The sequence below is a fragment of the Cataglyphis hispanica genome, chromosome 1, assembly GCF_021464435.1.
Source record: "Cataglyphis hispanica isolate Lineage 1 chromosome 1, ULB_Chis1_1.0, whole genome shotgun sequence".
Taxonomy (NCBI): domain Eukaryota; kingdom Metazoa; phylum Arthropoda; class Insecta; order Hymenoptera; family Formicidae; genus Cataglyphis; species Cataglyphis hispanica.
In genome coordinates, this window is record NC_065954.1 from 16009995 (window position 1) to 16024248 (window position 14254).

The 14254-nt window shown below is 44.1% G+C and overlaps 1 protein-coding gene across 4 annotated transcripts in view; it reads right to left on the reverse strand.

The window, feature by feature from the left end:
* The window catches only part of LOC126848264 (uncharacterized), a 32776-nt gene extending 19279 nt beyond the window's left edge, over positions 1-13497 (reverse strand). For all 4 annotated transcript variants that reach the window (XM_050589043.1, XM_050589036.1, XM_050589057.1 and 1 more), the window contains exons 1-5: positions 11518-13497; positions 10248-10398; positions 2597-2684; positions 547-642; positions 293-430 (exon numbers count right to left, since the gene is read on the reverse strand). In XM_050589043.1, coding sequence (XP_050445000.1) covers positions 293-430; positions 547-642; positions 2597-2684; positions 10248-10398; positions 11518-13494 — 2450 coding nt within the window. In that variant the 5' untranslated portion in view covers positions 13495-13497. The remainder of the gene's footprint in view (positions 1-292; positions 431-546; positions 643-2596; positions 2685-10247; positions 10399-11517) is intronic.
* Between the last annotated feature and the right edge of the window lie 757 nt (positions 13498-14254).

A 14254-nucleotide genomic window follows, 5' to 3' on the forward strand; every position in this document is an offset into this window, starting at 1 on the left:
AATTTGATAAAGAAATATCTAAATTTTTGACCAAGAGTTTCACATTATTTCTTATGAATTTATTACATAGTAAAATAAAATTTTGTTGCCATAATTAATGGGAGATAAAACATGAAATACTCACTAATCTTCGGCAAAATCTTGTATCACCGCTTTAGTGATATTTTCAGTGATTCAGTTTAAGAGATACCGGTAATGATGGGGGATTAGGAAGGGATGATATCGACTATTCGATTTTGCTCTTGGATGTTTAGATGCCGCCAGCGACACCAAGAGACTGAAAAGAACGAACCTGTGATTGTGATCCAGGGTGGAGTGATCCGCCTTTGACGCCGAGGACACCAACGCGTGCGACGCTAACGCGTGTGCGTGCGGGCTAAGACCAGGATGCGGTGGCATGAGGCTCGTCGGTGAAAACCGGTAGAGATCACTGAAAGATCAAGAGCAGAGATAAATATAAATTGAGAAAAATCTTATTTTTTTCATCGCGCACTGACATAACGGGACAATTAGCTCGTTTCCACAGTAAAAAATACTTTTACTGACCTTGATAAGCTGGAACTGGTGATGGGTAAGCTCGTGGGATATGGACTCCGGAAGCCAGCATTCGCCGGTGAGATGGGGTACATGCTCGGTGTGTGCCTGTAAATATTTATCATTACAAGTCATCATTGTTATCATACGTGCGGAAGATATTTTCCCGCATAAAATATTTTTCCGAAAGATAGCTAAAGAAATTTTCTCGAACTGATCGATCCGCTCGTTTCTATATCCATGAAAAAATTTATATAATAATTATACGAGAATTTCTGTTTACAAAATTATAAATAGATACGATCTGTTAGGATAAAAACTCTTATCATGTTACGTTTTTAATGAGAAAAAGAAATTAAACGAATCAAACCAAAAGAAAAAAAAACAGACAAATAAAAAAAATTATTTTTAATTATCATTTGAGCTGATTCGAATTATATATTTTCGATCAAATGACCAAACTAAAATATTGATCATGATACGACATCGCGAATGGCTGGTCGAGCGCTAATATTGCAATATCTGCATGCAGTGTCGACAGTTAATTAATTATCATTAACACCGCGGGCCACCGACTCGTAACAGTAATTAGTACGTGTCTCTTCATGAACGCGCTGCTCGCGCTCTCGTTGCCAAGAACATAGAACTCGGACTCCACACTTTGCGTAATAATAAAAGCGCTGCCGACCTTCTCATTATCGCAAGTGGTCCTCTCCCGCGTTTCATCTCTCCCCCCTTCCCTCTCTTCTTCTTTTCAAGCCACTCGTACTGAAAACCGCGAGAGTGAAATTCCGTACGCGCGATGTCGTCGATATTTTTTCAAGCGCATGCTGCTCTTCTCGAGCCAATGTAAGTCTCGAGGACCACCGTAAGTCCTTTCTAATTGAGAAGAACAGGGTCTAATCATCCGTGGAAAATCGCAATTTGGAGTGACTCGAGCGAAAAGCAAATAACGAGCAGGGGAAACCGCACGAGCGGAGGCTCCGAGCGTAAACCTGATCGTGAGGACCTGTCTCCTAAAGCGAAAAGAGGGTGACATCTACGATGTTGAGGCAAGGACGACGAGATTCCGTATCCGAGAGGTTCCGTATCGGATCTAATAGACCGGAACTGAGAGGATGACCGCCTTGACCAAAGCCATCGACAAATATCGTGCGATGATATGTCGAGATTTTCTACGGAAAACTGGAGCTGAATGCGAACGCGTCGCAATTATCTGTGCGTTTTATTTCGAGGGTCCTCGATTAGCGATATATAATAGAAGCGGTAGCCGTTAAACGAAAGGTCGCTTTTAGGCGTCGCGTGTTCCAAGTACTCGTTAGTAACGAGAGAGGGAATTAACGAACATCGTACCTCGAACCGGAGAAATCCACCGACGACGTTTATCATGCAAATTCGCACACTTTACATTAAATTCACCCCAAAGGGAAAAATTTATCAAAGCGAAGGATCGGCCACGTGACATTTCTCCCTTGTGTATTTTTTCTGATACTTTTATGAATATTTAGCGATCTTTGTGCGCAATTCGCGATGCACAATTTGCGTCGAGTATTCGGATAATTTTAACATCGCCAAGGACCGCATCGGCGATGTGATCGAAATCCGATACTCTTCACTACTTTTCATTTGCGTTTACTGCAAAGCGTAAATCAATTATTTAACGCGTGTAATTAATATAAAATATGATATAATACGTATATATATCCGGAAATGTATGTAAAATGATTCTTGTTCTATGAACGTGGCTCGCGCGCGCGCGCGTTTATCTCGCGAAATTGAATATTGCTCTGATCTCATCGCGTATATTCGGTCGAATATATATCTGCCTGTAATTAAAATTGTAATAATATTACGTAATATTTTGTTATACGGATCCAATCGCAACATAGCACAAATGTGATTAAATTAAAATTAAATTAAAATTAGAGCTTCCTCGTTTATAATATTATGAATTATATATTTTTATATAGGCTTGGTGACTAGTGTTTCAAAAAGAACGGATGGAAATACTTTGAAGTATAAAATACCGAGATACGTGAATCTCGAATAAGCGTCGACTTACCAGGAAGCGACTTGCGTCATTTCTGGACTAAGCATGGGATATGGATACTGGCCCGTCGAGAAAGGGTACATCGGTGCCCTCGTGAGACCTGCAACAAAAAATTATTCCTGGTACAATCAAGTGATCGATGAAACTCTTTCTTCTGCTTCGTTCAATTGTATACAAAATCCTATTCTACAGTCGTGTATATTCAGATTTTTTTCTGCAGATTCACAAAATTTCTATTTTTGCCGCTTATAGTCTTTTTCGTGTCAAGTCTGTCCGCGTCTGTTCCGTTCTTATGAATGTTATTTCAGTCGTTGATAACCGAGACTCGCGCGAATTAATGTACCGGGATGTAGAATAAACCGGCCACATCTCGTACAAGCGATGAACGGCGTCATAACGCGTTTAATCTTTCATTAGCCGGCGGCGTGACCAATTTTACGGTCACTAAGTGATGACGTTCAATTTAATCGCGGCGAGATTGCGAAATCAAAAAAGGCTGTACGGCAACAAGAAACGCTACGCGAACTGTTTCCGTGATTTGTGCAACGCGCAAACTTTCTTTTTCAATTACATACTCTTAATCAATGAATTCTATATTTTATATGTGAGAACAAAATCGCACACAGTTCAACAAAAAATAATTTTTTTCAAATCCAAGAAAAAAAAATTATTACTTCCTATAATTTTATCAAGATGCTGAATAATTTTATTTCTTGGATATTGTTCCATCAAACTGTTTAAAAGTAAGAAAAAGTTGATATAGATACGAATGATGCACGCGACTGTCTTAGAAGTAGCTTTTTTGTTTTTTTATTATTACAAATCTTGTAAAAAAATTCTCTGAAAATTTCCTGATTTTTCATGTACCTTTGCTCAAAATTTGAGATAAAATTAGAGAAATTTTACATGCAATTTTTTAAAATAAATTTCTTTACTGCGTGCACGTTTTGAGATTGCAGACTTTCCTGATTTTAGAAGATAAAAAGAAATGCCTGAAAATTTCAGATTTCCTAGATTTTTCCAGGGAATAACCATCCTGTATTATGAATAATTAATATTATTTTGTTTTATTATAAAAAATAAGAACTCATACTTTTCAATGTTCCAACGAGCGCGCCAGTATTTTTATTCGCGCACATTAATGTATACAGAATAAATATTATTACGGCGAGATCAAAGAAACGATGCAATTGAACGAAAAGGAAACTATGCGTTTAATATATCGCGTGAGTTTGCACTACAAACACACGAAGCAACGAAGATCGTGCTAACTGTCTGTCTCTTTCTAGCTCTCTCTTTCCTAGCAAGAGAGAGCAGGCATTGATCAGCGTGCGCGGCCGCACCCTCTGTAACTAGTACCCGACACGAAGTGGAATGCATACGCCATCGGAATCATCACCCAGAGAACAGCCGTTGATGAAATTTAACACCGTATAACACGTTCATCCGAACGACGATGGATGAACGGTATCGATAACAATCTGATTTTTAATAATAATTGCAATCAAGTCCACGTTACATTAGCGGAATTACGTGCAGACAATTAAAAATTTGTTGACAATAATATTATTCGTCAATTCGAGATTTTTAGCATAAACGATTAAAGATTATTACTAAATAATTCCTCACTAAAGACAGGAATAAAATAATTATTTGCAAATTTTTTATCATTTCCTGAATTATTTCTCCCAATAGGGAGACTGCACAATTTTAGCAAGAGTGTACGCGCAGTTCGAATTGAGGATTATTACAATTGGAAAAAAACGATCACTCAAATAACACAAACTAAAATTACGCAGCTATTGTTGGCTGAATAACGGACAAGGTATATGCTTTTACATCGGTATCTAATGTAACTGGTACGTGCCGCGGAACCGATCACGGCTACGAGAGAGAAGAGAACGCGCCCGGGGAACATTGGGCGCGGGTGTAAGTGGGGTGCCTTTGGCGAGGCGAAGTGTAATTGGCTTCATAAGGGTCGACGAGAAGCGCCCGGAGTATCGGCAAGCCTGAAACCGCTTGACGAGGCCAATACGTCTCTCTCTCTCTTTTTCCTTCCCTTTGCCGGTTACCATATTCTCTTTTTCTGCTGTCATTCGATGCAGTATACGCGAACGGATTGGATGGACTCTCCAGAGCTTGTTCCCACCCCGCTCCTTTTTGCGTTTTGCGGGCGAATATGTCCCGGAGGCATATTCCCCGTGACAATCTTCCCCTCTCGACCCTTCGTGAGCGCGCGCTGAAATCGGTCAACGCGTGGTTTTCCCCGGATAGGGCCACTTCTCAATCCCCGACTGTGTGTAACGACTGTCGACCGATCGACCGTAAAGAGATCGGCCTTCCGTCTCCTGGAGTCCGATAAATTTGCGCCACGATAATGAAGCGCGCTTAAACTCGGCGAAAACAATCGGGATTCTAAACTATCATCTCGCTCTTGGCTATTTGTCGCCTCGTGCGAAATTCCAAATGAAGAGTTCTATTATATCGAAATTGCAATACAATTTAATAGAGTAGTTAGTATCTGTGAGTTTATAAATTTTCGTGTTTTCAGGTAGAGATAACTATCGGATAACGAAAAAAAAAAAACGTATCATCAGTTTTACGTACCTCTCTTCTATCTTTTTATCTCGCTTTATCTCGTTATCTCGTATAGAGAAAATTAGAGTTGTTATCCTCTTTGGAAAACGAATACGTTATTTTCATTTTCCAACGTTATTTGTATAATGCAGATGGAAAAGAATAAAACGATTCGCGACGACATGCACAAAACACGTTGATGTTGGAACTTTTTTTTTTTTATACGATAGAGCTACTTTCGATCTTCGCATAACGACGATTAGCCACTCGACTGTAACGAGACCGGGCTACCACTCAGCCCGGGGCTTTTAATCTCATTTGAATAACGAAGCACTCTCGAGCCCGTGAAAACAATGGCGACCGAAATGAAATTTAATCCCACGTAAAAGTAATAATCCGATATTTTATCTTGCGCGCGTGAATTTGTATGTAGATGTGCCGTGTGCAACACGATATATATTCGCCTACGTTGTTTCAGGTACGACAATCGTAGCGCAAATTACACATTATGTGAGCGCTCTGATATTTGAATGTTACTATCTGCTTTTCGCTCATTTGCTCCTCTCCATTATCACCATTCTAATTACGAGAAAGCTCAGGATTTAACGTCGCATGATGAGATGATGAAAAAAAATAAAATGAAGACGAACGAGATCAAAGTCTAAAAATTCCAGCATTCAGTGAATTATCGAGCAATCGGCCGAGGACAGACGGGATTAAAATCGAGCAAGCGTAGTTGGGGCTTAATCTCGGTTAACGATACGGCGGAAAGGGGACGAGGATGAGTCCGATGGATGCTGGCTGGGTCGAAACTCGCGCACCCGATAAAACCGGAACGCTCCACTATGCATCTAATGCGATGCTCGAGAGAGTACCGGGAATTGGGAGCACCATTTACGAAAGAGAGCAAGTGAAGAAAAAGAGAGAGAGAGAGAGAGAGAGAGAGAGAGAGAGAGAGAGAAGTAGTGAGGGAAGGGACTCGCAGGGTTGGGAGGAAAAGAGGAGCGTCAAGGAAACGTGAGGAGGATGGCGGATCGGAAAGGGGTGCTTCGTAATATCCTGGTCGAGTCCGCGGGTTCCGTCATGTGTGCTTAATCACTTTCCAGTCGACTCGGCAGTCTGCAACCCCATTATCAGCGTTTCACCACCCGGAAAATTACTCTTTTATTCTCGAACAACCCGAGCTCCCGATGTTCCGTGTACCACGTTCTCTTTCTCTTTTCTTCTTCTTCTTCCCGTTTTCGTTTCACTCTTTATTCCGCCTCCGCCGAGAAGTCGATTTTAACTCGGCCGGTGCTCACGAGTTCTTTTTTCCGACCACATCTCGTAGCTTTTCCCAATCCCTTGCGCGAGCTCGCCTATTTCGCTCTATTAGACTTTACCGTCGTGAATTCTTCCGGCTCCCGGAAACCGGTAGTACAGACTCGAAAACTGGATGAATGGAATGAAAATAAGAGCGGAAATGGTGAACCAGCCCATTGAGTCAAGGCGGAAACTAAATTTCATCTATTAAGCAATTAAAACAGAAAAGATTTCGACAATACAACACATATACACTTTGATCTTTCTCTTTTATCTTTGTCTATTTGATATTGATAAAGTTACGAAAAATAAGAAAATTGTAACAATTTTAGTGTTTTAGCGTTTCGAGAAGAGAAAAAAAAGCGATAATATAAATTATAAAAATATTAAAATCCTAAAATTGTATGCTAACCCCCACAGAAAAAAAAAAAAAAATAGAACAATCCTCTCGCGAAGGATTATACGGCCGAAACGTCGCAGCTGGCAATGACGAGAAATAGGTGGGGTCGTCGACAAGGGGCTTAGCAGGAAGCTCGTACAAGTGCAGACGGTACAAGGTGGTACGTGTTGTTGCGGTTGTTTAGCTCAAAACCGACGCATACAATTGCACCCTTTCGGGCTCTCGCGATATCGATTTTGCTCAAGACAAATCGACGCTATCCAGCACCGATATTAATTAAATCGTAAACGACTAATTAGTCGGTGCTGCTGTTCAAAAAAACGCGTTATTCTTTTTCATTACCTCATTTATTATTAATTTGCTTCTCACAAAGCACAAGGCTATTTTTTATCGCAATTAATCGTAAATCATCGCCAGAACAAATATTTTCATGATTGGAATCAAAATTACGTAGAAAAAAAAAATGCAAAAATGAGGAAGCGAATCGATCTTATTCATTGTCGAGAGTTGAAGAGCTCGGAAACTCGCGCGAAAAGAGTCCGTGATGCGGAAAAAGAACTAGGAAAGAGGAACGAGAAGAGAAGAGTATACGGACATCGGAGAGGCTGGAGGAGAAGGCGGATGGAGAAGGGAGAGAAGAGAGAGGGGACACGAGAGGGGAGAAGAGAGAAATTAAGCGGATCAATGGCGAAGCCCCGGTGAAACGAAACGTCGGGACGCGGTCGCGTCGGCAGCCATCTCCACCCTCTTTTACATCTCGCCCTCTCCCGCTTCTCCATCTCCATCACCACACTCTCCTCCTTTCCCCTCGCCTATCCTATCATCACGTTCTTTACCATGGTGTTTTGAAATAAATACGGAGAGAACGAAAAACAAAGCTAATTAGAAATATATCAGAAGCAAGAGAGAGAGAGAGAGAGAGAGAGAGAGAGAGAGAGAGAAAGAGAGAGAAGATGAATAGCGAGAAGAGAATAGAAGATATCGAACAAGATGAAGAACAGAGCAAATGAGATGCGGAGCAAAAGAGGAAGAACGGAGGGAGCGAAAAATTGGAATCATTGGCATTCGATTGATACCATGAAACCGAGGAAGAGAAGGTGATTCGAGAACTCAGAAGTAGAGAAAGGAAGGAGAAAGATCGTCGTTCCGGAGCAGTCGAGAAGGGGAAGCGAAGCGGAGTGAGGTCGAGTCTCGATTCATTCCGCAAAGAGACGAAATGTTACCCTCGTTTGCAAGACAAAGAACCCGACCCATGATCGTGTGCATAAACGTTATCAACAACATTTACATACTCCGAGGTCTCTAAGGGGGATGAAAAATATCGCTCGCGGGAAGGAGCGAGAACATGTCGACGAAGTCGACGTAGGGAAAACTCGTAAAGTTTCGCGAGAACGGCGCGGCGCGATGAAAATTCTGTCTTGAGATAAGTTTAGTTTGCAGAAGCAAACGCGTCAAGCTCTCCGAGGGATGACGCTACTTGGAAACTTTTCCTCAAGGTCACGCCGGCATACCGATGGTAGAATCTTCGCGATGATTCTAAGTAAGATAAAAGAAAGAGAGCATTCTGGGAGAGGGAAAAGGATCGTGGGTAGAGCAGGTAGAAGCGGAGAAGCTGTATAGAAGCAGAGAGGGCGCGGAAACCCTCTTGACCCAACGCTAGAAGGGAGTCGCATGCTCGGCTGATTAGCTTAATGGTGAGTCCCTCTTATTCTTGTACTTGACGCCAATTCGCTATTCTCTCTCTCTTCTCTCTCTCCCTCGCAAAATGCCTGTTTCTCTCTTTTTGGGGAGATTGTATCGCCCTCTTCACAACCCCCATTTGCATCTCGACATCGCCGTTACTCTTGACTTGATAAGAAATATTCCTTCAATTAGGAGTATCGACGCTTGCACATCTATCGGCCATCTTTCAATTCAAGAGCAGCCTAATCGAGAATATACTTACGATTAAAAAAGAAAAAGAGAGGATGGAGACATTTCCACGTTTATGCATCGTCGTTCTATATCCGGTCGTATTTTTGAGGAGATTTAAATGCTTAATATCTGGAGTAGTATCTATATAACTTCATATATGCACTTTATGCACTGTGAATTTATGTAATTTGCTGTAATTGTACTGTAATTTGCTGTTTCATCTATCAAATCTCTGTAACAAAGATTAACGTGCGTTGCACGTTAACGGTCGCAAACGCGGTTTGCGCAAAGGCCGGACTCGTTCAGCGGCAGATTACAATGGTTACGTTAATATTTGCGTAGCTCGGTACAATAAAATTATATATAAAACGCCCCCCCCCCTCCCCCCTCTCTCTCTCTCTCTCTTTCAGGCGAAGCGTGTCGATTACGTGCAAGAGAGATGAAAAGTATTCCATCAATTACAATTGAAGAGAAACGTCAATATTTGGCCGGACAATAGCGGATTAACTTCGTGAAAGAATTGTTGATTCAACCGATACGCGTGGAAAGGGAGGGGGGAGGGGGGGGGGAATCAGGATGGTACAGAGGTAGTTCAAAGTTCACTTCGAAAGCATGCATCAAATGAAGTTTTATTATATTATTAGCGGCTGTATATTTGCGTTTCTGCAAAAGTTGATAAGTAAACGCAATTGATGTTACCGTTTAAAGCTGCAATCTGTGCCTATTGACTTCAAATTTTAGTTCCGTGTGAACATACTATTTCTCTTTTTCTTTATGATACAATTAGACAAAAAATTACTCGAATTTTTATTCGATTTATAAATGAAAATTAATACCACAAAATTACGTAGTAATTAATTTCGTAATAATTAAAAGTAATGTCAACGATATTTAATCTAGAGATTTTTAGTCCTAGTATCTTCTAAATAAATAAATGAAAGCTTATTTTATATATCTATGAGAGCAACAACCTAGTAGAAAGCCAAATGCAATTTCCCTAAGATTTTATTAAATTTGTGAAATACAACAAGAGAATACTGAATCTATCTCGAACGAAGGCCAAATGCATCAAATATAAAGCAATTTACTAATTTCATGCAAAGGCACGTTATCTTTTTAGCAACTTGTATAAAAAATTCAACACAATTATATATATACAAAACTGATAATTAAATTATAATAAATTCTAAACTATTATATTATAACACTTATAACTATTATATTATAAAAAATTATTATACTAAATTTTTAATTAATATTTTTTTAATTTTTAATTTTATTATTATAAATTGTAAATTGTTAAATTGTAAATTATTACGGCACAAGAAATTTAAATTGTCAAATAGATCACTGAAAACAACCAATCATCGCGAGAAGAAAGATCACCGAAAAGATTAGGTTGAGATTGAAGCTTGTTGCGGCAAAAAAAATGTTTCTAGGAATGGGTGAGTAATGATCAACAATACATACCGGCCGCGGCAGCCGCTTTGCCAGCGTCCAGCGCCCCATAGGGTGGTATGCCCATGTGGGCGGGAGGTGGTTGCGTCAGATGGTCTCCGTTCGGGCAAAAGAAGGGCAGCCCGCTCGGATGCGTCCCCGCCAAACCTGCCATCTTGCTCGCCTGTAAAATAACGGAGTAAGCGAAAGTTAATGCATTGAATATACATATATCTTGCCTTATGTTAAATTTTCTGTTTGCTAAAATATATGTTTTTGCAAATTTTTTTCGTAGTCAGCCTCTTTATAAAAGCGTTGAATCTCTATAGAGTCCAACATTTTATAAAAGGCGCAAAGTTTTCGTAAAAAAAATCCGCGACATATCTATATTTTGATGAGATAACAATTAATATATAATAATTTCGCTGGAAATTAAAAAGAAAATACTGCGGAGTGATTCAGATAATAATAATTATGTTGCTACAGTGTAATATATTGTATTATAAATACAAAAAAAAAATATCTAAAATATTTTTAAATTAATAACACACATACATACACACACACACACATCTACTAATGCATTATAAATATAGTAATGTATGTAATAAGTATCAGTTGAACGATCTTTCTCGCCAGCAGTCTATAATCGTTATCTTTATGCTGATAGTAATCGCCTGTTTATCCGTTGCTTACGGTACTATGTTGTTTTATCGCCGGTCTGCATATGACGCATGCGTGATAAAGACTACACTGTATATACGTTCGAGAATGCCTATCGCATGACCGTGTTTAGGTACCGCGGTAACGTTAACGGCGTGAAAGGCGCAAGGATAACACCGAGGACTTACAGTTCACGATTCTCAAAAGAAACGCGATATCCATCAATTCGATTCGCCTCGAGGGGGAATGCTTATCGAGGACTCGAGCGTTAATTTGCAAAGACGGGACATGATGAGAGGAGAAATGTACTTGTCGAGGGTTCGTTCGACCTTTCCGTTCGCGTATCGTCGAATTCGAGTGCCCTTCTCGGGGCATAGCAGTGTAATCCGCCCGCTACTTCTTTAACCCTCCGGTTGCTCTTTGTCAAGTGACAGTCGATAAAATTAGTTCAATCTGTTGGCAAACTCGAAGGATTGCGCGTAATTCATTCCTTTTCTCTCGTCTCACTTTTTTATCTTTTTCTCACGTTCTCTCTCTCTCTCTCTCTCTCTCTTTCTCTTTTTACTCTTTAGCTCTCTCTCGTCTCATAAACGATCGATATTGAAGCTATCGAGCAGGTTGTCTCTTATCAGCCGCTTACCATAAGTGCGGCGGTATCGCGCATCGATCTGACCGCCAGCAAGAGTCCTGGATCGAGGGGTTCCCTCTCCATCCAGGTCAGTACTCTCGAGAGTAGTCCGACAGCCTCCTCGGCCGTCGGTTCCTCCTCGTCGTTATCTTCCTCAACGCCGTCGTTTCCGTCTTCATTTTCATCGCCATTGCGTTCCGACCATTTGTCATCCGCCTCAATCTTCACCCGATATCCTTGCTGCTCTTCGTCCGGCTCCCGCTTCCTGACAAGACGCGCCAAAGCGCTCTCCTCGTCGACGATCCACCTGCCCAGCTCCTCGTCGTCGACCTCCAATCCAGCCTCCCTGGCAAGACTCTGCAATTCGACGAGTAGCATCCTGTCCTCCTCCTGATCCACCGCGTGGATTCTGGACGGCAATATGGCGCCGTTACGTCCCGCTAACGAATGATCGTCGCGATCTCGTGGCAACGTCCAACTGCGAGCAAAAGTGTCCGACCGAATACTGAGCCAGGCGCGATGGAGATCCGCGAATGCTTCCTTCAATGTAAACCATTTCAGGTACGCGTCCAATCGGTGATCGGCCACTTCCTCGCTCGAACTCGAGAAGACTTTGTCATGGTAAACGCCGCAGCGGGCCTTAGATAGTAATCCGGTGGCTAGTCGCACTCTCAGCTCTCGGATCACCAATCGTGTTTCCATGCAATCCTTGGGTACCACAAACAGCCGCACCAGGCCGTCCGCGGCGACGCAGTCACCCTCCGGCGGCAGATAATCGGCGCTCTCTGCCACCAGCACGGCGCCATCCGGATGCATCGCCATCGCTGTGACAGCAAACTCGTGATGGAACCACCAGAGGAAGAGATCGGCGGTTAAGGATCCCCTACCGCCACCAGCGTATACCACCGGCTGACTCAGCATGTTGACCTTGCGTAAGCAACGTGGCCGCCAGTGACGTCCAGCCACCAACAATCGCGTCCGATGATGACCCTCGTGATCCGCCGCCCCCACCACCCACACCCGTTCGCTGCTCCTCGTAGCCTCGCGACCTCCGCCACGCCGTTTACCTGGCAGATCCCGCCAGTCCAGGTAGCAGACATGGGCGAGATAAATCCGACCGCGTTCGTAATTTTCGAGGACATTTCTCAACCTCTCGAGGGCGGACGAGGACGGATGCGCGGCGCCATGATCGCCGACGTAGCCGCGCGGAGTGGTCGTCGTCCGGCAGGACGCCGAAGATGTGGACACGGGGGAGGGGAACGGTGACGTGGTGGACACGGTGGTCGAGGAGGTAATGGTTGCAATTTCCGTCGCTCCATGAGTCGCCGCTCCGCTGTCGCTGTCCTGTTTTGTTGCCGCAGCGTTCCGCTTCCGCTTCTCGGCCGCTGGCTTGATCGCTAGAGGATCGCTCGTAACCGACGAGGTGGAAGAGCGCGTCGGCGACGAGACGCAGGACGGCGGTGAGGTCGAGCGGCGCGAGGACGCGCAAGAGGATGCGGGCGAGGAAAGCGCCGGTGGCGGCGACGACAACGACGTCGATGAACACGAGGAGCCGGTGGCGACGGTGGCGGCGTTCTCGGTGCACTTCGCCGGTCGATGTTTCCTCCCCGCGGCGGTCTGTCTCTCCCGTCGTCGTTGCCTCTCCAGATAACAACGATGCAACGGGGTACCGTTTTCACGGGCTGGCTCGGAGCTGCTCTCCAGGGACTGGCGCATGCGCTCGGACCACTGCGATCGACCCTCGTCGTTGCACGCCGTCGTGTGCACCACGGGCTTGTCCATTCTCGTCGCTGCAACTGCCGTTCCGTTTGACGTCATCGTCGTCGTCGACGTCGCTGTCACGATTGTCGTCACCAATGCCATCGTCGTCGTCGTCATTGTTTCTTCAGCTTCCGCAAGATTCACGGAGACGTGCTGGCCGCGCGTTTGACGTCCCTTGGTAGCCGCCACCTTGCTGACACGCGCGCACTTGCCACCGCGAGGCGACATCTTCTAATCGCGTTGACCTTTCTTCGCGATCACCTCAAAATCACACGGACACGTAAACACGTTGGCGAACGACACTAGAAATTCGATCGCCCTTCTTTCTCATCGCGAAATCTGGATCACTCGTGACGTACTTATCGAACGAGAAAGATTCCGCGGTAGATCCCGAGGAGCCCGCGCTCCTCGTGCGAGCGCGCGCGCGCGCGAGCCGCTCATCTACGGCGCGCCGGCATCGCCTACAACCGAGCGATGACTGAGCGAGCGGCTGCGACGCGATCGTCAAAGGCCGGAGCGGGAACTAGAAGGCTTTGATGTACCGCCGCCCCGGCGCGCACAAAGCGAAAGCGGCCCCGGCTCGTTGGCTGGCACGGTATGCGCGGGGAGGGACGGGGGAAAGCGTCAGGGGCGCGGGGGTGGTTGAAGCGAGAGAACGCGAGCGGTGACGGAAGGGGGCACGATGAGACGAGAGACATGTACAGTCACCTCCTCGTTCGAGCGTCCACGCGTGCCTGCCTGTTTGCCTGCCTGCTTGTCTCATCACGAGACATTCGCGTGCCGCAACGCGCCCAAGGACTGTACCGCCTGACGACAGATAAGGATTTCCGTCTGCTCAAGCCCGTCGCACGCAAATTTCCGCGGGAGGATAGGAGAGAGCCGTCGATGAAATATTTTGCGAAAATTCCAAACGTTTATCTCTTCCCCTAATTTTAAAAACTCGCATGGTTTACATTTCTAATTTCTCGCTACATCTACCTGCGATACT